The sequence below is a fragment of the Cupressus sempervirens genome, chromosome 9 (assembly GCF_028749045.1).
Source record: "Cupressus sempervirens isolate cs-2001-9-10 chromosome 9, ASM2874904v1, whole genome shotgun sequence".
Taxonomy (NCBI): Eukaryota; Viridiplantae; Streptophyta; class Pinopsida; order Cupressales; family Cupressaceae; genus Cupressus; species Cupressus sempervirens.
The window spans coordinates 577928354-577955519 of NC_143126.1; the positions used below are offsets into that span (position 1 = coordinate 577928354).

Genomic DNA, 27166 nt, shown 5'->3' on the forward strand with positions numbered 1-27166 from the left:
TGGGGTTTCTTGAGGAATTTGGTGGATTTTTGGGATATTAGCTGTTTGATTTTAAAGATCTGATTAGAGGTTGGAAATATCATGCAAAAATAAGAAAAGGGACATTTCAGTGGTATCAGAGCCATGATCTTGCCAGCCTGAGGGTTTGTAGAAGTTGCAGGTCAGTTTTGACAACTACCCAGATCTTGCATTTCAATTTTTAGAACTACCCAAATCTTGCATGCCATAATTTATGGTTGCATGTTGCTTATAATAAGATGCATGTCAAAATTTATGGTTGCATGCTACTTCAAATCATTTTCATGTTAGTTCTTGGTGAATTTGGTGGTTGTAGAAGTTTGCATTTCAGTTTTCACAAGTACCCAGATCTTGCATGTCAGTTTTGACAACTACCCAGATCTTGCATGTCATAATTTGGTGGTTGCATGTTGCTTCTAATTAGTTTCATGTCAAAATCTATGGTTTCATGCTACTTCTAATCATTTTCATATTAGTTCTTGATGAATTTGGTGGTTGTAGAAGTTTGCATGTCAGTTTTGACAACTACCCAGATCTTGCATGTCAGTTCTGACAACTACCCAGATCTTGCATGTCATAATTTGGTGGTTGCATGTTGCTTCTAATCAGTTGCATGTCCAAATCTATGGTTTCATGCTACTTCTAATCATTTGCATGTTAGTTCTTGGTGTTTGAAGAAGTTATATCCTATTGGGGTTACACTCTACTTTATCCAGAATGGACAGGTATAGTACAGAGTCTTAGAGGAAACGATCTTGGACAATTGATAGCCAGAGTCAAAATAATAGAAAGGATGGTTATTTAGACATTCGAGATAAACTTATGAAAATAAGCCATGACATGTCTAAACAGTTGGTTGAGCACCACCGTATAATGAATGACATGTTATCTGACCCAGCTAAGGTGGATAAGTTGACTGGATTTCTATTTCACAAATTTTCTCACAGGACAGATGACACAATTCCCAAGAACTTGCATGAGGAGTTTGAGAAACTAGCTGATAGCCAGGTAGAGGTCTCAGATTCTACTCTACCGCAGGAGGTGGTGGGAAAGGATATTACACAGATTGATAGTAACGGTCAACTCGATACTCAAATTGAGACAATTGTTTACAGGTCGTCAAAGGGTGATGCCACAGGTATTCAGGATGGTATAGTTACAATAGGCAGTGACTACAGTGTAGTGGGTTCAGATGATGATTATGAGGATGTTGTTGTGCAGGATGGTGAGATACCTGGTAGAGATGAGCAGACATTGAGCATTCATGGCTTTGCTGAGAAAGAGTACCAGACACAGTTAGATGCTTCATCACATGAGGTTGAGGCTGGTAGTACTTCACATGATTTGTCCAGCCAGCTAAAGGTGAACAAAGATATAGTGTGACTTCATTATCTCATCATGATAGGTATGTGGAGTTAGTTGGTATTGGTCATATTACTCAGGTGAGGAGTTTGCTTGAGTTACCAGTTGATTCTAGTTTACAGATATGGACTCAAGATTGTTATATTGGCATTTGGGATTCAGTTGACTGGAGATCTTTAACACTTTTTGGTAGCAGTGTTTGTTTGGGTGCTATCATGGATTTGATTAGCAGATTACATGGTGTTGTCTTTTCTTGTGCCAGTATCTTGTCTGATGTTGGTATTAGTTATTATACACCAATGTTGGGCTTTGTTCATATATCCAGTCGGCCATACTTGCTGGAATGTGTTGATGATATTTCATATTTGGCAGTGTGTATAGATGAGTCCCAGGATCATATTGGCATTGATGACATCTAGAAGGATGCAATGGGCAGTTTTGAAGACTTAGTTTCCTTGGGTATAGAGGAGTTGGACAGCAATGCTAATGTTTTTGATACTCCGTACGTTGATATGAGCTTTAGATTTGATTCACAGGATATGAATGGTAATACTCTAGAAACTAGTAACTTTGAGGACACTCCTTTAGACAGTGTATCAGAGGAGGTTTGTAGGAGATAGTCAAGCCAGTGCCATCATGTGTCTAATCAGTTGAGAGTTAGTGACCAAGACATTGCTATCACTTGCCAACATTTCGATGCTGCTCGTCAGTTGTTAGCAGTTTATGGATGGGGTTCTCCTACTAGTGATGAGCAGGGAGGAAGTTATCTTTCCTTGACAGAGATCCACTCTTTATGGGAGGCTATTCAGATTTTGAGACAGAATTATATGCAGTTGGTAGCCGACAGAGATTATCTTATGGAGTGGGGCAGTACAACATATGATGCATTGTTGGCCAAGGAAGATGAGGTGAGTGATCTTACTGAGCAGCTTGAGGTGACTTCTGAGATTCTTGAGAGTACACAATTGGCTCTCAAGGAGTCATAGTTTCATTTGGCTAAGGTGACCATGGAGTTAGAGTGACTACAGTCTTTACCTGATTCTATACAATCACAAGCTGTGGTGTTTGGTGATCTGAGGATGTCCATGGCCGAGATTGTTAGAGACAGTGGAGATGGGGATGCATCCATCCTTGATACTAACATTGGCATATCAAGTTCATTCCCACTAGAGTCAGGTTCAATTGAGTTGGGTGCTGTAGCAGATTTTTGTGGTGTGCCTGACATGGTGGTGACCTCTAGTACTAATGGCACGAAGACTAGAGATGTTGTATCAAAGACCATGTGTGATGTTGGTGAGCTGATAGTTGGCATGGTTCCTACTAGTAATACTACTCCCTTCGCAATGTCTTCAGAGGTAGTAGTCAGTTCCAACTTGGTTAATGATCGATTGCAGTTAGTTACATTTGGATTGCAATCTAAGCCACTGACTGAGATTGGTGCATTCTATCAGCATTACACTGTGAGGTATGCTCATCTATCTACCTTTGATGACCATGTTGATGAGATGATGATACAGAAATGTATTTTGGTTCCTAGTGCTTATCATTAGTTATGGGATAGTTTGATGCCTCGAGATGAGAGTTGTGATGGGCATGACATGGTGATAGGTCCTACAATTGATAGGTTGATAATACATGAATTAGAGCAAGAGTTTTGGAGTGATGCTTTAGCAGGTGTTGTTATTGATTCTACTCCTTTGGCTATGACATCTCTTGACTTAGTTGGTGATCAGTCACAGTGGGTTGTATCACTTCTTCATGGTGAGCTGTTGACTGAGGTTGGTTTTTTTTATCAACATTATATTGCAGGGTATGTACATCAGTTAGCATTTGATCCTTGTGCTGAGGAGTTGATGGCAGACAAATTTGGTTTGGATTCCATTTCTTACTCTTTATCTTGTAATGTCTTTTCACCATCAGCAGTGTATGGGAGTTATGGTTATGAGATAGTGGCCGATGATTTGCAGAGTTGTGTTGACTGCAAGAGTTGTACAGTGTGTGGATTCTCCATACCTGGTACAGTTTCATTCGAGAGGGTTCACCATTGTTGCAGAGTTGGATTGTACATTCCATATAAGCCAGTGGGATGCGTTGATGGTATTTACTGTGTTGGTAGTTTGATTTGTCCACTTTACTTGGGTTCTGATGTTTTAAGAGTTTGTGCCTCATGGGTTTTTGATTGTGGCAGTGGTGATTTCAGAGTTTGGTTGAGCTATAATTGTCAATTTGATTATGGATTCCTCTTGGTCATATTGCAGAGGATATTACAGGAGCCTGTGTTAATTGGTAGTAGTATAGTTCATGACTACATTTGGGATCCAGGTGGATTGATTGGTTTATTGTTCAGCCATTGCTTGAGGACAAGCAATGATTGGGAGGGGAGGACTTGTCATGTCCCCTTTTCAAATAATTAAAAAAGAAAATCTTTGCTAAGGCAGGCAGGCCCAAAAAAGTGAAGTTTCGAAAAAAGGGGGTTAATCTTTGGAAACCGTTGGACTAATAAATGAAAATTATTATTAAAATAAGTTTCATTAACTTCTCTTGGACGTGAGTTATAGTTATGCCCTCTTTTAAGGGGTTTAGAGGCATTTTGGGCACATTGCAGAACTTGATTTTTGCTCATTCTTTGTTATTCTTCAGAGGCTGCCAAACCTGTGGAGAAGGAGACCCAAGAACGGGAGTTTGCAGGTTTCCAGGGAGACCCAAGAACAGGAGTTTGTAGGTTTCCAGGAAGGCTAAGGACGGGAGTTTGAAGCCATTCCATGTGCATGCTCATACAGAGTTTGCCTTTGTGCTGAACAGTGCATATTTGTGAGTTTTCGGGTGTGTTTTTGTATGAGTTTGGTGTTTACAGTTGAGTATTTCATATCAGTTTGGGTTGCTGCTGTATATCAGACTTTTAAATGTTAAAATAGAGCTGAATATATATATTGGGATGTGATTAAACTTCTGAGATAGATTATTAGTGTTTTTGTGGTGTTTTCGGGCATATTTTGTGCTATTTCAGGAGCCCGATGAGCATAGTTTTGGTCTTACATTTTTGAGCTGTTGTGTAAAGGCTATACGGATCTAGAAATGTCAATTTATAGGCTGTTATGCTGCTGAAATTTTTGTAAAAATTTCTATTTTCAGATTTATTAATAATTTGTGAAGTTGTGAAGCTTTTGGTGGATCTTTGGGATATTAGCTGTTTGATTTTAAAGATCTGATTAGAGGTTGGAAATATCATGCAAAAATCAAAAAAGGGACATTTCACTCCTTAAATAAAAATTTGGTTTGCCTTTTTTGCTCAATTCACCCTCTCCAATTTTAGGGTTTCAAATGGATTACATAGGATACAATGTATCTACCCCATATCTTGCTCTTATCTAAAAACCTCGTCTAGAGTGCAGTTGTATCTTCATAAACTTTCTACATGGTGTTTTGTGCCACCAGCTCATCATTCTTATCTTCCATTTAATTCACAAACTTCTACATAACAACCTTGTCAGCTTAGATCTGGCGAATCTTTGATTTTTGAAATAATGTAGCAACTCGAAACTATTGGTTTATTGATGCTCGGCACCTTTGTGTCACTCGACACTTGTATCTGCTCGGCACTTGTATTTTCTTGGTACTTGTATTTGCTTAGCACTTGTATCTGCTCAACACTTGTATCTGCTCGGCACTTGTATTTGCTCGGCACATGTATCTGCTCAGCACTTGTATCTACTCGGCACTTGTATCTGCTCGGCACTTGTAGTTTACTTGGCACTTACTGAAGTTGAATTTTCTAGTTACTTGGCACTTATTGAAGTTGAATTTTCTCGGCTTCAACTAGGAATCAGTTTGGCACTAACTAGCTTGCTCAACTCTCTCTCTCTAATGAATTTAGTTAGGCTTTACAAATGACTTAGCTAAAACCTTACATCTTTGATGTGTTTCAGTGTGCCCATTCTCTGTGTCTTATAGTATGTCATCAATACACTTTTTCATCAATGGCTTAGCTGATCCTTGTACTTCATTACAACATCATAACTTCAACCTTTCTCTAGGTGTTCTAGTTACATCTTATTGATTGCCTCCTCCTTGTCAATCAACTAATTGATAGTATTTGGATCACTAAAGCAATTTTCATTCCTGCAAGTAGCAAGTTTGACATCAATGACAAAACAATGATTGAGAACATTCTTTTACCAGTTCCATATACAATTTCCCTCATGATCTTTTCAATCATTTCCAACAATACTTTAGTTTTTTTATCTGAGTATAATAGCAGTGGAATCCTGTAACCAACACTAAATTCAGTCAATGTGTTCCATCTTATCCATTAGCTAAGACAAGATCATTGGGTTTAAAACTGATGAAAACCCCTTTTTTTGGACTTGACTAACATAAAATTTTCATAAGTAGAGATGGAAGTTCTTGCAATTTCAAATAAACAACATTAGGATGCATCTGAAAAGAATGATAATTACTCTACCATTACAATTTGGTAGGGACAAGATCAAAGCGTCAAACTTCCAACCATTATTTTTGAGGATTGGTTCATGGAAGATAATTTCAGAATCAAATTTTTTATTTTATTATATATCAAAACTGTCAAGATTCATGAGTTTAGCATTTAAAGTATAATTGTTTCCTTGCTTTAAAATAGCTCATAGTCAAGTTGCTATTACAAAACATTATAATAATAGGGAGAATATTCATGAGGATCCTTTAGACAATAATATAATAAGAACCTTATATAATAATAAAAAAGAATGACATATCTAAAAAAAATACACCTGGTTCAAACTATCACAATATTAAACCTCTTGGCAAGATATATATTTATTGTTAAATTTTATGTTAGTGATATATATAAATGAAATTGTATATACTATTATCGATAGATTCCCAACCAATTCTGTACACCAATTTCTTTAAGCTTCACCAATCACATAAAAATAACATACAACTTCTTAGATTGCATTACTGTAACTTACAGAAATACAAAAGTAAGATATTTTTAGCATAATAATGCCCAGATTAGACAACTCAATATATTTTCCAGAATCAGATCTATGTTATTGCTTTTTTCATGATCAAAGAGAACTCTACAATTTCCTTGATTTTATCTAAGAGTGGGGGAAGTCTAAAAGAAAGCATCACACGAGAATTTTCCCAGAATCCAACTACTCCCAGTTCATTGTAACATAGTGCAATCTTAGATTTTTGTCTTCCCAGCTTTTGGTTTGTGTGCTATATATCCGATCTCCTCCTACGAGCTTAATCTTCCTGCAATCTGCTTCAAAAGATGATGTGAATAGAGTCCTTGTGACAGTGCACTGTTATTGCAACCTCCTTATCATATTGTAATTCTCTTCCACGCTAGACTGGAAAAAATAGAAAATGAACAGAGTATTTTCTTTTTTCCTCCAAACCTTGTTACGCTGCTATTTTGTGGATTTAGAAGTGCATTTTTTTGGTACAGCCATAATATTTTTATAGTTCAATTTTATTTAGAAAAAATAGATTTTTTTGAATATATTATGTTGTCCAACTGAATGTTACGTATAGAATGACTTAACGCCCTCCCATCCCATTATAATTGTCAGAAAGAAAATTTTAGGTAGCTATAATTGATAATAGAAGTTCTCTTTCTTCTTGGCAGAATATGTTTGACAGAACAAGTGATTCTCAATTCTGAGATGCGATTCTATACGTAGGGTAAATGGTTTGAATTTGCTTGGTGAAATTAGGAAACAAGTTTAAGGTGACCATCCTAATCTGTCCAGGCAGTAAGGTTTTCACCTTTCCTACTTTTGGTGCATATATGCAATTCTAACTTGACCAAGCATCCAAAAAATAAATGATTTTCACCTATTAATGGACGCCCAACAAAGTCAGCCAGATTAAGACACCTAAGGCTGAGTCACCAACATTAGGTTCATTTATTTAATAATGAATTAAGTAGCTACATATAGAAGGGTCTAAAGAGCACGATGTGGGCCCAAGACCATACTCTAATTTGGGATCATTATAGTCCATCTATCCTCCAATTTCTTGACATAAAGCAATTGCAGATTGGGGTGTTCAACAATCTCAATTCCTTCCCAATTGGCATCTTCAATTGACAGTCCTTTCCAATTTACCAAATGTTTGGGAATCACCTTATTCATCAATCTCTTATCTTTAATTTAATATTTTAGTGTCTAATATCAAATTGCCCTCATAATCCAATGGTGGCAACTTTGCTGAAGGCATAATCTATAGTTCAATTGCCTTTTCAATAAAATATATTGTGAACTCTGTTGTTTGATGGTAATTCTAGCTCATATGCAACCTGCTCCATCTTCCTCACAATTTGATAAGTACCGTAAAAGTGTGGTCATAGCTTTTCTACCCCATCTCTTTAATGGATGACTATTTTCAGGGCTGCAGTCTCAAATATACCAAGTCACCCACCTCAAATGATCTTTTTGTCGGGTGCCAGTCAACATATAACTTTTGTTGACTGTGAGCACACTGCAAGTTTTCCCTGAGGGTTGCTAAAATGTCCTTGCTTTGCTGAACCACATCTTTAGTACTGAGAATTTACTATCTGAAAAGATCAAATCCACAAAAGATGTAGCATTGTAACCATAGAGTGCTTTGTAGACATACTAATTGACATGTGGTGAGTCGTGCTATAATAATACTCCCCCAGATGTAACCACTTAATCCACACTGTTTTCTGTCCTATAATGTAATTTCTCAAATAGCCCTCAATCCACTTATTCACTATTTTAGTTTTCCCAACCATTTGCGAATGGTAGCTACTACTAGGTGTTAGCTCTACCTTTGTCAAAAGAAAAAGTTCTTGCCAAAACAAACTAAGAAATTTGTTGTCTACATTGCTCATAATTTCTTTGGCAAGCCACAAAGTCTGAAAATCTCCTTGAAGATTAAATTTGCTAATTGTGGTGCTCTATATTATGAAGATACAACATGAAAGTAAGCATACTTGGTAAGGTTATCTAATGCCACATATATACAACCCTTATCTTTAACCTTTGGCAAATCTTTGATGAAATCCATTAATATATTTTCCTGTTCTGATTAGGAATGGGTAATGGTTGCAACAACCCCACTGGAAAAACACGCTTTGCCTTATTTTGTTGACACTCTTTGCACTCCCTTACATATTACATTACATCCTTTTTCAGTCTCTTTCAAACTCTTCTTCATTTTGGAATGATCTATGAGATACACCCAACCCTTGTATAATCAACTCATTATCCATATTGAACCTTATCATCTTGCACCTTACCTTCCACAACATCATTCGCAAACTAATTTTTGGCATACTTAGTAGTGATACTGATTTCCAATCAGCATATATATTAGAAATAGAATGCAATCTAGATTTTTGAGAGAAGGCATCAGCCACCACATTGATATACTTTAAATTCTCACAGTCAGGTTGCTATTATAGAACATTACAATAATAGGGAGAATATTTCTAAGGCTCATTTAGACAATAACATAATAAGAACCTTATATAATAATAAAAGAGAATGACATCTCCAAATTTTGAAATGGACCTTGGAAACCAAGGAAATCATGATTATAAGTCAATATAAAAAAGCCACCTTTAAAAAAAGAGGGACTACAAGTACTTATTAAAACCTACCCCTAATACACCTCTGACTCAATTAAATTATAATAACATATAAAACCTACCCAACCCATCACATCCTATTGCTAGCTACTGCAAATAATGAATGGCCTAGCACCTCAACCAAGGTGCCTCCATTGGGCCATGAGCCTTAGGCTTCAAGTGGGTGCCCTTCTAAATACCTCTTTGATGTGTATCTATATTGAGTTATAAATTGAATCATTTTATGCTATACAGATAGTGTGAATAAATATTGTCATTAAATGGTTTGAAGGAAAAATAGGAGAAGTTTTGGTACATTCAATAAGTAGAAGATATTTTCCAAAAGGCATATTGTGAAATTGCTACACTCTAATGAATCAAACTATTTAAGACTCAAGAGGATGAATTGATAATTGGACATGCCCTTAGATGGGATAGAAATCTAAATGTGATTATGGAAGTAAAAGCATTTTGTATAGCAACAACTGCTCAACTGGTGGACATGTAGGTTTAGATCTCATAAAAATCATATTTATAATAACTATCAGGTTTAGATCTCACAAAAATGATGTTTGTTAATAGTTGAGTAATAAGCTTAACTTATCGCTAGAGCTAATATATGACTAATACAATTTTGGGCACATACATTTGGCTTTTTGAGCTATTTAAAATTCTCCATAAGAACCATATTCAAGAGTTTGGTTCTAAGAATGTCTCTTGTTTAAAACATGTATAGTATTTATTAACAAAAGGATAGTTATTGCAACTTTGAAAATCTTTTGCATTATTCTTTAAAGGGTACTAGCTCAATGGAAGAGCACCTACTTTACAAGTAGGAGGATGATGGTTCGATTCCATCGTTTCCTAATATGATTAAACTCGTGATCAAATAAGCTACCAAATAAAATACCAAAATACTACCAAATAAACTATTGAATAAACTAACAAATCAACTACCAAATCAAACACCAAAAGAACTACCAAATATTGTACCAAATATATCACCAAATATACCACCAAATAAACCACCAAATAAACTATCAAATATACTACACAATAAACTACCAAACAAATTACTTAATAAACTACCAAATCAAATACCAGATCAGCTACCAAATATACTACCAAATGTAACACCAAATATACTACCAAAGTTACCAAATAAACTACCATATAAACTACTAAAAAAAAAAAATAATCGACCAAATCAATGATAAAATAAATGACCAAATTAATGATTAAAATAGTTTTTAATCATAAATTTGGTTGCCATATTAATGACCAGAAATAAACTACCAATGGTCACATGATCAAAATTGGTCGTATATTTACAAATTTTAGTAGTTTATTTAGTGATATATTATTGTTTTTGTACTAGTGACACAGAACCTCAAATGGAAATTGACCAACACAATTGTACTAGAAATATAAATATTCAATCTACCATAAAGGGAAGAGAATATAGAAGCAATTATCAAAGGGAATATAGAAAGAGATGCCATGAACAAATGAATGATATAGAAAGGGAATGTCAAAGGTTGAATCGAAACCAACAAGAAAGAAAAAGAAGTGAAGGAGGGTATTAAAGAAGAGAACAAGATCAAAGGAATGAAACCGAAGGAGAAATTCAAAGTTTGTACCCTAGCGAACGAATTGTCCAAGAAAGTGAAAAAATGAATATTATAGGAATGAATAATGAAAATTCAGTAGATGGAAATCTGAGTGAAATGGACCATACAATAACTCCACAACAACACATAGTGCCTGAAATAGAAACTGATACACACAATTGTACTAGAAATATAAATACTCAATATGTCATAGAGGAAAGAGAATATAGAAGAAATTATCAAAGGGAATATAGAAAGAGACACCATGAACAAATGAATGATATAGAAAGGAAATGTCAAAGGCTAAACCAAAACCAATAAGAAAGACAAAGAGGTGATAGAAGAAGGGTAGACGTTATAGTGCAAACACTTCAACTTCAAAATAATAATGAAACAATTCATAGTTGTAATGCGCGAATGGATGAGAATTATCATGAATTCTTTGAGAATAGTTTTCATAACCTTTAATTACTTTTTTGACATCAACTTGATAGTTTGGTACACCCAGAAATGTACTATATGTGTCAAGAATGCTATCTTGGCATAAAAGTAAGATGTTCAAGAGAAGGTCTAATGTGTTCAAGATATCAATATGAAAAAGGAAATAATAGATTCTCTGCATCAAACAATATGGATCCAAGCTCACAACCAAAGGAACTTGCAAATTTAACTCAAGTAGAAGAGATGTTGATTTCACATGTCAATCCAATATTGTAGGTGACACATGCAATAGGGGGACAATATAAATACAAAGGGCACACAATAAGCTTTCCCCAAGATATAAAAAGAATATATAAAACTCTTCCACATCCAATTAAAGAGTTGCCAATGATAATTGTTTGTTTGGAAAAAGGATCAACGAGGTACAAATTATGACTTTACAGTCAGTAGAGATCGAGTTTATGAGCCACTAAAGTATAAGATTAATAATGATAAATTTTATTCTGATGTCAAAGTAGATGATCATTCTTTGGATGGTGTTGAACAAGATAAGAGACTATAGTATTTTCAATACGATAAAGATAGTTCATGTTGAGTTTGACTCAAAATCAAATGATATCTTATTAGTAGAACTTGAAATAGAGGAAGATGATGGCAATAGAATTACACATCTATGGAAATACGACCACCAAACCTTCAAAGAGAAATGGAATTTATCCATGCATGGGTTAAAAACCCAAATATTGATCCTTTAAGGTTGATTGATTGGCCATCAGTTGGTGCATCTCCAATGAATGAATATGTAACACAGGGATTATTGGATATGGATTTTCCTACATTGTTCCCTAAAGGAGAATGTGATTGGCTTGAGCCATGATTGAGACAAGTAATTTTACATGAATATGTGAAACATCTTATTTGATTAAGAGATAATAGATTTGGGAAAAATCCTAGATTTTGGTATTACATGTTGAACGTGATAATGAGACACTAAGCACAAAATTCTAGTTCTATATTTGTAAAAATACATATCCAAGAATTTCCAATTACCATAGATGAATTGAGAGAACATATAGAACATGTACCAAACTCTCATCTTGCTAATAAATTGATGCAATTTGGTACAACTTTGCAAGGCACAAGGTCATATTGGAGTAAGAGTCAAGGAGAATTATGTGACATGCTTAGGCAATTAGGGACATCTACAATTTTCTTTAGATTAAGTATAGTTGATATGTATTGGCCTGATCTACATGCACTAATGCTAGGAACTCTGCCAACTAACCCAAAAGAAGCCCAGAATTGGAGAAGACAAAGTGTTATTGACTACCCTCACATTGTCACTTACTACATGCACCTCAGACATACTATGTTTCGAAAGGAGATATTAGAAAAGGGATTGAATGTTAAAGACTTTTGGTCTAGATATAAATGGCAACATAGGGGGTCTCCACATGTACATTGTTTTATATGGCTTCATGGTGCTCCAAATATGGATTTAATAGATTTTCATAATGAAGAGTAGGTAAATGAAGTTAGAAATTATTTTAACAAGATTGTTCATGCACAGAATCCAAGAGCTAATGCTCACCAACATAACATGCAGGTATATCTACAATAAGTTTATAAATTATGTTTGCCTTTAATATTGAGTTTTATATTCTTATGTTGAAAAATTTCTAAACTGGAAGTGATTTGATTTAGGTATTCCAAATTTTTTCAAAACATCCATGCTTAAGAGACATGAGACAACTTATGGATGTAGATTTTGATCGAGATTATGAGGAAATTCTAAATACTATTGAAAGGCATACAATGTGTAAGGAGGGTGCATGTCTTAGAAAAAAGAAAGGAAAAATGGCTTGCAGGTAGAAATTATTTCAATGGTGTATTTCATATAGAATATAAATGTAGTGACTATTTAGTATAATATAAAATAATTTATTTCAAATGTATAGGTACAATGCCCCTTGGCCTCTAAATTTGAATAGTTCAAAGTTATATGAGGATATTGAAACTGGTGAAAAGAAGTTTGAGCCTGCTAGAAATGATGAGAGAGTTAACTCACACAATCGTTACATTCTCCAATTTTGGAGAGCTAATATTGATTAGCAGCCAGTTTTTTTAGAGCATGCAATCATTAGGTACATTGAAAAATATGTAGCAAAGGTAGAGAGAAACTCAGAAACCTACCATCAAATGCTAACACATTTGGCCAATATAGAGAATACTGATCACTTTGCCTCAAAGATTTATAGGAAACTTTTAACTGAAACTATAGTTGAAAGAGATGTTGGAGCTCAAGAGACATGTCACATGCTATTAGAACTTCCATTGGTTGAATGTAGTATAAATTTGTTAATCTAAATGTTTCACGCAAAATTTTTAAACCAGTAACAAAAGAAAATGAAGGTGAAAGTGATGAGCGAAAAGAATCCTTTATTGATGCATATAGAAGGAGACCAATCTCTATGGAATAATTTTCATTGATTGATGCCTCTAGATCTTTGATATTTAACAAGAATAGAAAAAATGAAAATAAGTGGAAAAGAAGACAAAAGAATGCAATTGTTAGGGTATATCCAAGATTTGTAACTATTTTGACAAGCCAGTTTGAAAATTTTGTTGACTTTTGTTTCTCAGAGTTGCTTCTGTACAAATCATTCAGAGAAATTGCAATTGATATTGGTGAAGATAATAACTCTATAATTTCAAATTGGGAGTCATTTAACTATGTTCCATGACATGTTAAACGAGTAATGGAATCATAAGATAGTGAGAATGTAAGTGAAGACAATATTATTGGTCATGCTAATACTATAGAGCATGAATGAGAAATAATTTCATAGTTACATAATGGACAAGCAATGCAAGTTTCATATATTGATATGTTGGGACGAAGGGATATAGATAGACAATATAATTGGTCACATACATATAGGTTAGATGAAGAAAGTAATGTGGCAATAAATTTTATCCATAGAATGAGAGAAAATGGATTGCTTTCAGATTTTTGTATAGAGAAAAATATCAACATAACAAATTTTAGTGAGAGACAAAAAAAGGCATTTGACATCATTATGACACACTATCAAGCAGGTGAGAGTGTGGATCCATTGTACATGATTGTTCAAGGAACTGTGGGTACAAGAAAGTCATATTTGATTGGTGGAATTAGTAAGTATCTAAAACAAGCTACAATGCCAAATTAGTCCCCTCTACTGCTCCTCGCACCGACTCAAGTAGCAAAATTTAACATTGGTGGATCAACAATACATTCAAAGTTGAAAATTCTAGTTAAGCATTTCGTGCAACTAGAAGGAACACGTTTGACTAGTTTTTAGGAGGAAATGAATCATATAAAATACATATTGATAGATGAAATGAGCTTTATTGGGTAGAAGCTATGTGAGAATATTGACTTAAGGCTTCGTCAGGCATTTCCTTATAAATCAAATCTCAGCTTTGGAGGTGTTCAGCTATTTTTATTTGTTATAATTTTGATTAATGTTATTCATGATATATGAAAATATTATATTGAAAATCTAATGAATTGATAAATGTTTGTTATTTTTGCTAGGAATTCAAATCTTTTAGTTGGAGACCTTGGACAACTACCTCCAGTAAAAGACAAGGTGCCATATACAAGTTTTAGAAGAGCAAAGCTATTATGGGAAGAATTCAAAAAGGTGGTCACATTAGAAAAGATTTTTAGGCAAGATGGAGAAGACTTAGAACAACAAAAAAATTGCCAGTTACTCAGCAATCTTAGAGATGCAAATCCCACAATTGTGGATTGGAATTTGTTGATGTTGAGAACAAGAATTAATATTATTCCAGAAATAAATGATGATTTTGATAAAAATCTTCATTTATTTTCAACAAACGATAATGTTACATTCTTCATTAATAGAAGTATGTTACATTCTCTTAGAGAACCTATTGCACGTATTATTGCAAGTAAAGTATCAAACATTACTAATGCAAATGACAATTCTACGGATGAGTTAGATATGGAATCATTGATCTCAAAGAATGCAAGAATAATGTTGACTTCCAATTTATGGATAGAAGCAGGACTTTTAAATGGTGCTCTAGGTTTTGTTCATGATATTGTGTACAAGCCACAAACCATGTGACCAGAATTACCCTTGTATGTACTGGTGAAATTTGACACTTATTTTTGATTCTCATTCAATGAAGAAAATCCAAAATTAGTTCCAATATGTCCAGTACAAAGAGGTTGTATAACTCAAAGACCTTTTCGATTGGCTTGGGCGTTGACAATACCATTTCTATAGAGATCCTTTTTTTAAAGAATTGGTTTGTTGTGAGGAGTGGGATCCCACTAAATTGTACTTTATTCCTGGAGAGATCTATTTAGAAAAAGCTCATTACTCCACATATTTAGATGAAAATGGTTTTCATTGGTTGAAAACTATGCTTCAAGGTCTGCAAATTAGTACTCAAGGTTTAGAGAAATTTCACTATCATGGCCAAATTTTTCCTATACAATTTGCTGGATTACATGACACACTTTGGAATCGGCATGTGGTTGACAGATGGGGGCCTAAAGGGGTCTTTTTGAATCTTCGATTTCATGAAAGAACCAAAAAAATTGTAATAGAAAATATACCTACATGGACACAATCAATCTGTGAATTTTCTATATTGAGGCATTCAAATAATGGTACTTCATATATGAGACAAAGAACCTTTGAGCACCTATACTGGTTTGATGCGTTGGATCTTGATACACATGACTTACTTCAAAGAAACATGATTCACTGTAATGAATCTAGTGATTCAGATTCAAATGATTGATTCTTGATACTATAATAATCAATTTCAATATCCTATCTATTAAAATAATTCCACAGTGATTTCAATATTAAATCAAACAATTTCAAATGGGAAAAAATGTCATTCATATTTGCATTTACTTTTGTTGTAACTCATATTAGAATATATATAAATTTTTTATTTATTTCAAATTATTTAATATATCTCATTTTTTATTAACACATTTTGATAATTACAATTTAAAAAAAAAAAAAGGTAATTGGCTGAAACCTAGATTATTTTTCATTCATTATTATTATTATTGTTAGATTAATTATTATTATGTGTTAATCTCGAGTAGATTTGAACCCAAGACCTCCCTGATGAGATGTTCCCAATTTATCGATGCATTGTAGGCTCTTGCCTTTGATAATTACAATTTGAAATTAAAGATTTTAGATTTTTTTATGAGATGTATTTAGACTTTTAGATGAGCACATGCACTCTACAATAAATAAGCAATTAAGAATATTGATGTATTATATAGTTTCTGTATGATAAGTTTTATTTTTGTTTAAATTAAAAATGAATATAATAATTTTAATTTCTTGTGAATTATATTTTCTTCTGTGTACATGATCTATATTTTTGAAGAAAACCATATATGATAAATTACATGTAATAAATTTTAATTTATAACCTTTTATGTTTTTTTTTAGGATATAATATTAGTACAATGGACCACTCTGACAATGAGTCTAAAATCATTATGCCAAGTCCAGTGGGCTCAGTGAACTCTAATGGATCCCCTCAAACTGTTATTGACAAATGTGAAAAATCTACATTGGAGAGTTGTTATAAATTGCTTCTACATTTTGAAAATGCAGTAGCAGGAATTGATTTCATCTCGGATAATGAAATTTTAAGAATGAAAAATGTTATAGAAAAAGTAAGGGAGACATTTAATATAATAGCTATTTTTCTAGATGTTTTGAAAGAAGTCAAAGCTGATCATGAAGAAAATGAAGCTTGCAATACTTATCTCATCAGTGATTATTTTATAAGGTCTTTACATCGACCAAACTAGGTATTATTGATAAAAAGATATGATTTTATTCATGCATAACAAATGTATTCATATTATATAAACTATTATAGAATTTAATATTATTAAGCACAATATGCTTTTTCAATAAATATGTTTTCCCTTATTCCTTTAAATTGCAAATTGTAGCCCTTTTCTCTAATATATGTGTTTTATAAGTTATAGTTCCTTATTTTATTATTATAAATGATTGTTTGCTAACATAAAAAGATCTAGAATCATTTTTTTAAATAAAAATATTTATTTATTGATTTAACCTCATTATGTTAAAAAAATATATTATTCTTTGTTCTATTTTTTGGGTTGATTGTATTCTAATATTTGCTTCAAGGTTTTAAATCACAGTATTATCTACAAAAAATATTACTCTATAACATTAAAAAAATTGGATATATTGAATCATATATTTAGATAAACAATTTTTAAAAAAATATTTTAATCATTAAACTAGATTATTATTAAATGTAAATACATACATGAAGTAAATTTAAATTATTGTAATAAAAATAATCAAGAAATAGGTTCAATATTGAGCAATAGATAAAATATTATTATATAAGATTAGAGAGGGTGATCTATTAGGAGAGGGATATGAATATTTTTGTTTGTGCATAATATAGAGAGAGGGGATCTTTTATCATTATAGGCATATGTCATAGGGAGAGTAAAGAGAGAGATAGGGAGAGACATGAGGAATAAATAGAGCTTCAGGAGGAATATATGATGAGATGAGGGAGAGAATAAAGTTAAATTATATATATATATATATATATATATATATAAAGAGAGAGAGAGAGAGAGAGAGAGAGAGAGAGAGAGAGAGAGAGAGAGAGAGAATAATTAGGAATGGAATAAAAAATTTGGGGGAGTGGGAGAGAGAGAGGAGATGAATCTTGAGGATGATAATTAGGGATATCGCTTAGATGTGTACATATAAGAGATATAGATGAGGAAGATATGGTAACAGGTGGGAGAAACAAAAAGAGTGAATAAGGAGATAGATTGAGTGACTATAGGTGGTAGATAAGGCATAAGGGGGACAAGATGAGAGACATGAGGTAGATAAAGAAGAAAAATAGGGGAAAAATATGGCGAGAGAAAGGATCTGATTGATTATTAGAGAAGTGGTAGATAAAATAGAATGGGGACAAGGCAAGAAAAATTAGGTACATAAAGAAGGTAAATAGAAGAAAATATCTTGAGAGTAGGGAGAAGTGTTAGAGAGAGAGGGGGGAGGACTATAAAAGAGATTAATTAGGAGATATAGATGCATATGTACAAGAAATAGAGATGAGGAAGATGTGGTGAAAAGAGGGAGTGAGAAAAAAAGTGAGTTGACAATAAAGAGATACAATGAGTAATTATAGGTGCTAGATAAGATATAATGGGGACAAGGTGGTAGATAATATATAATGAGCTAGTTAAAGGAGATAAATAAGGGGAAAATATGACGAGGGAGAGAGAGAGTGGGGAGAGACTGTATATGAGAGAATTAGGGGGATATAGATGTGTATATATAAGAGATATAGATGGGGAAGATATGGTAATAGGTGGGAGAAAGAGAAAGAGTGAATGAAAGGTAAAGAGATAGACTGAATGACTATAGGTGGTAGATAAGACATAATGGGGACAAGATGAGAGACATGAGGTAGATTAAGAAGAAAAATAGGGAAAAAATATCGTAAGAGAAGGGATCTGATTAATTATTAGAGAAGTGGTAGATAAGATAGAATGGGGACAAGGTAAGAGAAATTAGGTAGATAAAGAAGGTAAATAGAAGAAAATATCTTGAGAGTAGGGAGAAGTGTTAGAGAGAGAGGGGAGGACAATAAAAAAGATTAATTAGGGGATATAGATGTTTATGTATAACAAATAGAGATGAGGAAGATGTGGTGAAAAGAGCGAGTGAGAAAAAAAGTGAGTGGATGATAAAGAGATAGAGTGAGTAATTATAGGTGGTAGATAAAATATAATGGGGACAAGGTGGTAGCTAAGATATAATGAGGTAGATAAAGGAGATAAATAAGGGGAAAATATGGTGAGAGTAGGGAGCTGATTAATTATTAGAGAAGTGGTAGATAAGATAGAATGGGAACAAGGTGAGAGACATATGGTAGATAAATAAGGTAAATAGGGATAAAATATGGCGAGGAGTATTGAGAAAACAAAGTTTTAGAGAGAGAGAGTAGGGAGGACTATAAAAGATACTAATTAGGGGGGTATAGATTTCTATGTATAACAAATAGAGATAGGGAAGATGTGGTGAAAAGAGGGAACGAGAGAAAGAGTGAGTGGAAGATAAGGAGAGACAAAGAGTAATTATAGGGCATAGATAAGATAGAATTGGGACAAGGTGAGAGACATGAGGTAGATAAATAAGGTAGCTATGGGAAAAATATGGTGTGTGTGTGTGTGTGTGTGAGAGAGAGAGAGAGAGAGAGAGAGAGAGAGAGAGAGAGAGAGAGAGAGAGAATTGGGACAAAGAAACATTGACATTTTTTAGTATTAAACTAAACAACTACAACCCCAACCCCAAACCTACATTAAATTAAACCTATTTGTCAAATTCAAAAATTTGTCTTTTACATAATAGAATTATACAAGTTCATATTATATTATATTGTATAATAAATATTAGAATCCTATTCTTTTAACATCCCCTGCGGATGCTACTAGCTATATACATATTATATATTTATATAATATATATAGAGAAAGTTGAGATATATCGAGGCTTTAATTTACACAAAATAAATACTCATATTAAAAAATTAAAACCTTGATATCTCTCAGCTTTCTCTATATATATTATATAAATATATAATATGTACATTTGTTTATAAGTTTAATATTTTTCAACAAACCATTATTTCTTCTTATTTTTTGTTGTCTTAACTTTGAACAATTTTGTAGGACTTGGTGGCATTTGTTGTGACTTATATCTATGGAGTAGACTTCAATAAAAAATTTATGGTACGATAAAAGAATTAATTAATAAAATATTTTTAATATTATATTTTATTGTGCATTTAAAAAACTTTGAATTTTAGCATGAACTTGAAAAATGATACTGTCTCTTTATTATCTTATAATTTAATTTCTTCATTATTTTATAATTTAAATTTTATTATATTAAGTATAAATATTTTTAAATGACATAAAGAGTTAATTAATTTTTAAACATAAAGTAAATAACATGTATTACATATGTAATATCTATTTTTAAGTTTCAGTAATATCATAAACATTTCATATTTTAAATATATTAGTATAAAAATTTTATTCTTCCATCAAATCATAAATTTAGAATATTTATTTATCTTATATGCAATTGTTTATAAATATAATAAATTAATATGTTCATCTACATAAAATCTATCAAATAACTATTTATAATTACGCCACTGATTGATTGCAGGATTTGTACAAAATTAAATTGTCGAGAAGTCTTTAGAAAGTTGCAAATATCTCCTTTGCCTGTGTCAAGATGGAGCTTCGGAACAGGGTATAGACTTTCACTACAGCATAATACAAGTTAAGTTTTTGTTAAACGCTGAATATACATTTCTCTCCTATTCAAATTCAACTTTGCTATCAAATGTTTGTACAAAGTGCTGAACATTTAGTTCAGACTCCATGAAAATTCACGATGGAATTCAATTTATTAAGAAGTGCTGAACATTTAGTTCTACCATTGAATACTAGAATTCAATTTATTTATTAAACAATCAAGGTTTCAATTTTTGTAAATTGTAACAAACAAATTATTTTATTTATGCTAACATTAAATCATCGCTAATGCCAATTGGTTAATTTATGTTTCTTAACTTGCCATTAGTTAATAAAATATTCACATACTTCATTCCTGGAAACAGTCACGAGAAGTCATCTGGATTTGATCAACATTTTCCAAAATATTCTAAAAATTACAACAAAAAGTCATTTAAAAAAGGAGAGAGACCAACAATCTCTACTCATGATTAAAAAAATTATTACTTTTCATTAACATTCAGTTTGACCGTACATGCACAAGCCCTTTTGTATTGCCTGTATAAATCTCATTGCTCTCCTCATCATAGAACAAGGATGTAACATCTTGAAGAGCCTCTTGAATTTTGATCCTGGTAACAGATCGATTCCTGCAACTTGTATCCACATCTGGTTCATCTCTCCCAATCTTACCACAATAGTGTTCAGTCAAGATGTTGGTAATGCGTATTGAACAATCTGTTTTATCAGTTGTACCAACTTTGTTATAAGAAATGAGCATCTCATCACCACTAGCGGCATGAAGGAGTCTTCGTTTAAAACCAGAAACCTGTAGCATGTGATTCCTGTAAGATGTAACAAGCTCTCCTTGCCAATTCCATACAGAAACAGTCTCACTGTCAAATGTCAAAAAAAATCGTTTCTCATGCAAGAAAATAAATGTCTTAGCCTTCTCAAATTAATGATCTTTTCACTCTTTGTATCAATCATTTGCCAGTGTTCATAGTCTTGTTCTATGAGTATACTGTCATGGACCAGCTCAAGAAAATATACCTTTTTATTGGGTAGTAATGGATGATGAAATGATTTCAGTACTCTGCCGTCCTCTATGGATAAAATCTTCAGAGGAATACTGTTTCTACAAGCATTTATTCTTGATATTAAGAGCAAAAAATCAGGACCGGTCTTTATTTTGTGAATTCCTTCATCAGAAATGGAGTACAAGAATCTATAGTTCTTCAAATCAAAGACCTTGTAAATGTGATCTTGAGCTGAAAAAGTAAGAGCTTTCCCATTGGGAGTATCGACCCACATGAGTTTTTCACCTTTAAACAAATCAATTCTGGTTGAGCTCTTCTTATGTACTCAAGATGGGTTGTTCTGTACTTCTTTGAAGATCTATCGGATGCATTAACTGACACTGTGATGAGAGAATCGTTTTCCTTGATGTAGTGCAGGTTTCGAATTAGTTCATGTGGATCTAAATTTAAGGAGCAAAGCATTTTGTTTGTGTCTCTATCAAATGCAGCACAAACACCTGATTTTGCCAAAGCAAATATAATACCGTGAGCTGAAATTATTTTTGTAATCCTGGATGGTTGTTTTGTATTGAGCTCTTCCCGCAACTGAAAATTGAGGAATTTAACCTGAGAATGATTATTTCTTAAGGCCAATCTGTTCCCAGTTTCGCGACTCAGAAGTTTGTGGGTGATGTTGTGAACTTCTGAACTGCGCTTCCTTTTCTCTGCCATGGTCATAAAAATGTGACAGTAATTCGATAATTATCTCACAAAGAATCTTCGTTCGAGTATAGTTTCAAGGGAATTTGTTTTCAGTTCTTGCTTTTATATCACTTTGAAATGGACTGTGAGAACTAATTCGCCGACGCATGTTTGAGAAGTAAAAAAAATTGAAATTGAACTATCGATGATTGTAATTTTGGGTGGGAACAATATGTTAGTATTATTGAAAACAACAGATAATATCTTTATTTTCTTTTCGGTAGATATATCTAAGATGTCTATATTTGCAATATTTAGAATGTAACATGTAAATATTTTAAATTTATATTTTTTCATATGTATATATAATTGGTGAATTCTTTTGATCGGAGATATGAACTATTAGGAAAATTGAAGGACACCATCTCCATTGGTGATTCTTTGTTTTTGTAGAGCTATTAGCACCTTCTAGATCCGACTCTTGTTGATGTCTATAACCCTTATATCTATCCTCCTTATCTATGTGTGAATTAATCACTCCATATTATGGTACGCTATGGCCAATCAAGCAACTCCTTCTCTCCCATGTCTCCTTATCTCTCCATTGATTGATTGCCACATCACCCCTTTGCCTCTTCTTAACTCAAACAATCTAACCATTTATATTTACCATCCCCTTATCTCTACAGTTGGTTCTCCTATCATCGATGTTCCCTCAAGACACTCCTTTTGTCTTGTAGTGCAGAAATAGGCCCACTTCCCAACATGATCGTCAATGTATCACCCAACTGTACAATGTGTGCATGGCAATTTTTTGTACTTGCAGAGGTATTAACACCTCCTAGATCCTCCTTATCTCTTTGTGAACTTATCACTCCATATTACTCTACTCTATGGCCAATCAAGCACCTCCTTATCCCTCCATGGCTCCTTATCTCCCCATCGATTGATTGCCACATCACCCTTTTACCTCTCCTCAACTCTTACAATCTAACCATTTATAATTCTCACCCCCTTATATGTGCAGTTGGCTCTCCTATCATTGATGTTCCCTTGTGACAATCATTTTGTCTTGCAGTGCAAACACAAGCTGACTTTCCAATGTGATTACCAACATATTACCCAATAGTACAATGTGTGCATGGTGATATTTTTGTTTTTGCAGAGGTATTAACACCTCCTAGACCTAACTCTTGTTGATGTCTATAAACCTTATATATATCCTCCTTATCTCTTTGTGAACTTATCACTCCATATTACCCTACTTTGTGGTTAATCAAGCACCCCTTATGCCTCCATGTCTCCTTAGCTCTCCATTGTTTGATTTCCTCATCACTCCTTTACCTCTCCTTAATTCTCACAATTTAATTATTTAGATTTCCCATCCCCTTCTCTTTGCAGTTGGCTCTCCTATCACACAATTCTAAAATGTATACACAAGTCTTTCTTGGTAAATTCACCTCAAAATTTTCTCATGACCCATCTCGGGTGGGAACCCAACTATTATAAATGACTAAAGTAATAAATATTTAGTAAATATATCGTAATATGACATAATATGATAAACTATAATGATAATATGTATATATGTTCAAATATTATTATCTATCACACATACAGACACAAATACATGCGCATATGTATGTGTGTGTGTGTGTATATGTGTAAATATATGTGTGTGTGTATGTATGCATGTACAAACATACATACATATGTGTATGTATGTATGTATAGACATACATAAATATGTATATGTATATATACATATACTAAATACATACATACATACATACATATGTATACATACATATGTATACATACATATGTATACATATATATATATATATATATATATATATATATATATATATATATATATATATATATATATATATATATGTACATGTATGTATTTACGTACATACATACATACATACATATGTATATGTACATGCACATATGTGGGTGAACCCACAATAATGGGTTCCACTTTAGTGAGACGAACAAACTTAGAGAAGTTGCAAAATTTTTAAAATTCAAAACACCGAACGTTCGCGCGAACCCCACTGACATGTTCACACGAACATATAACAGACATATGTTCGCGCGAACATATTACACCATGTTTGCGCAAACATATGTTCACGCGAACATATGGCGCATGGATTTTCAACGGTTGAAAATGCTTTTCCAACTTTTCCCAATTCATTTTCATGGCAACTACTATTCATTTTGGGCGTTCGGGCAAACGTGTGATTTGTGCTACCTCCGTCAGCGTCATCCTGTTGCTTTCATCTTGATTCTCGTCATCAGGTATGTCAAAATATTATTAATTTAATGTTTTCAACATTTTTAAAGTATTTTTTTATGTTATCAAAGTAGATTTTAATGTTTTCAATGCATTTTTTTAATGTTTTTAAAACATATTTGAATGTTATTTACGTTTTTAATGGTTTTGAAAACATAATGTTAATTTAATATTTTTATTGTTTATTTATATTAATTTAGAAAATAGAAAAATATTATATAGAAAACATTAGAAAACATTAGAAAAAATAGTAAAAAAATTAAAATATAAAATTCAGGAAAAACATTAGAAAACAAATTTAGAAAAAACATTACGAAAACATTAGAGAATTTAGACAACAATTTTAAAAAAAAAAATTACAAAAACATTAGAAAATTTAGAATTTAATATAAAATTTAGAAAAGAAATTTAGAAAAAACATTACAAAAACATTAGAAAATTTATAATTTAATATAAATTTTAGAAAAAAAATTTAGAAAAAAATTAGAAAAATTATAATAATATAAATTTTAGAAAACAAATTTCAAAAAATATTAGAAAAACATTAAAAAAAATGTGTAAAAAAATTAGAAAAACATTACAAAATTTATAATAATATAAATTTTAGAAAACAAATTAAAAAAAATATTAAAATATTATATGTGTGTGTGTGTTAATGTTAAATGTAGACATGTATGTTTTTGATATTAATTAATGTCTTAATCTTAGAAGTTTAATTAAATGACATATCTTAAGGGTCTAGATCCTAAATTGTACATGTAAAAATTATATAGATTAGAATGTATAATTTTTTATTTTGAACATAGATGTACATGCATATTTGTTCATGGTTAAAAGTAGATGTATGTACATGTTTTTAATAAATTCACATTTTTATATGTATAATTTGTGTATATGTTAACTATTGATCTTAATTTATCTTATAACTAAGTGTAATTAACTATATTTAATAACACATGTCTTAAGGGGAGATCCTAAATTATACATAAGAATGTAGATTAAAATGTATATTTTATTTCATAAATGTACATGTAAATATGTTCATGTGTTAGATATAGACGTGCATACATATGTTTTAAATATTCATGTTTAAATGTACATATGTTATTTTTTTAATGTCTTAATAATTAGAAGTATATAATTAACTATATAATTCAATGACATGTCTTAAGGGGAGATCTTAAATTATACATATATAAGAATGTAGATTAATTTTCATATCTAGGTATGAATGTAACATACATGTACATCCAAACCCTAACCCTAACCTAACCAAACCCTAACCCTAACCATTATCCAAACCCTAACCCTAACCTTGATCTTAAAATTTAATTTCTAAACCCAAGATTATAAATGATAATAAATACACTAAATCATAATCTTGAACCAAATCATAAACTTCATATGCTAAGTTCCCTTATCCTAAATTCTTAACCATGGACCTTAATATTAACTCCTAAATTTAATGCTAGAAATTATGTAAGTTCGTGTAAACCCTAACAATGTCATAAGGTCTTAAATCTTACCCTAAAATTGAACCTAATTACACTAAAACCCTATTTCAAAACTTAATTGAGGCCTAACTTACATAAAATAAAAACAAGTTGACCCTAATCCTAAATTGTTAAAAATTACATTTGAGATACATGCACATACATTCAAACACATGTACATACATGAAGTATTCACCCTTTTTTTAAATGATATATATGTAACCCAACTTGAAACCTAAACCTCAAAACATTATCATTTAAGAGTAATATAAATAATTTATTACCCTTTAATTGAATTATCTAATAATACCCCCCAAAGTATAATAAAATCTTAGAACAATAAATTAACTCTAGCCATAACCAAACTCTCAACTTTAAAGTTATACTTATATGCAAATTAATCTAGGTCTGGATGTGTTACAGATTATCTAGGTCCATGATGTGTGATGTATGTTCAATTACATGTGTATAATTTTTAATGTTAAAAATAAAAAATTATGTGTACAGTAGGCAGTTTAGCTCTTCATACATTTCTATAGATATGGCTTCACGTGATCAGCTTGATGCGGTGCCTGGTGCAACACCTGATGTAGTTCCTGATGCGGCTCCTACTGCGACACATGTTGATGCGGTTCCTATTGCAGCGCCTGATGGAGTTCCTGATCTGGCTCCTCGTGTAGGTTGTGGTGGGGCTCATGTTACAGCTTCTGGTGGGGCTCGTCGTGTACTTCAACGTAGGGCTCATCGTGCAGCTCATGTTTCAGTTTCAAGTGTGGCTCTTGGTGGTGTAGGTCCTGTCGTGGCTCCTGGTGCAGCTCCTATTCCAAGTTAGGCTGCACCTATAGCTCCTGCTGGAGGTCCTGCTGCACCACGTCCACGCATCGATATCGATGCTTTATTTGCATTTTCAGAGTAGGAGGTTGCTAAACTACAACACTCTATATTGACCTCTGATGATGGTCTTTATAGAGACATATGTACTACAATATGTAGGAGTTTATAGGATTTGACAGCTAGGTTTAGAGCTCACCATTCATTTACTCCTACTATATTAGCTTCCATATCTAGGGAGCTTAGGGCTCAGGTTTCAAGAAATGTATCATTTGATGACGTCAAGAGGGTAGCCCCCAAAGACGTCATCCAGAGAGAGCTCTTTCCAGCTTATGAGGGAACATAGGGTAGGGAGAGAGTCTATAGAGTCACATGATGCAGAGACCCTATTATTGCTAGCATG

The 27166-nt window shown here is 32.6% G+C and overlaps 1 protein-coding gene across 1 annotated transcript in view; it reads right to left on the reverse strand.

Annotated features, from left to right (window-relative positions):
* Nucleotides 1-22161, reverse strand: part of LOC149539978 (uncharacterized) — a 46195-nt gene extending 24034 nt beyond the window's left edge. Inside the window, exons 1-3 of the mRNA XM_089802637.1 lie at nt 21662-22161; nt 21405-21548; nt 20969-21306 (exon numbers count right to left, since the gene is read on the reverse strand). Coding sequence (XP_089658763.1) covers nt 20969-21306; nt 21405-21548; nt 21662-22161 — 982 coding nt within the window. The remainder of the gene's footprint in view (nt 1-20968; nt 21307-21404; nt 21549-21661) is intronic.
* Between the last annotated feature and the right edge of the window lie 5005 nt (nt 22162-27166).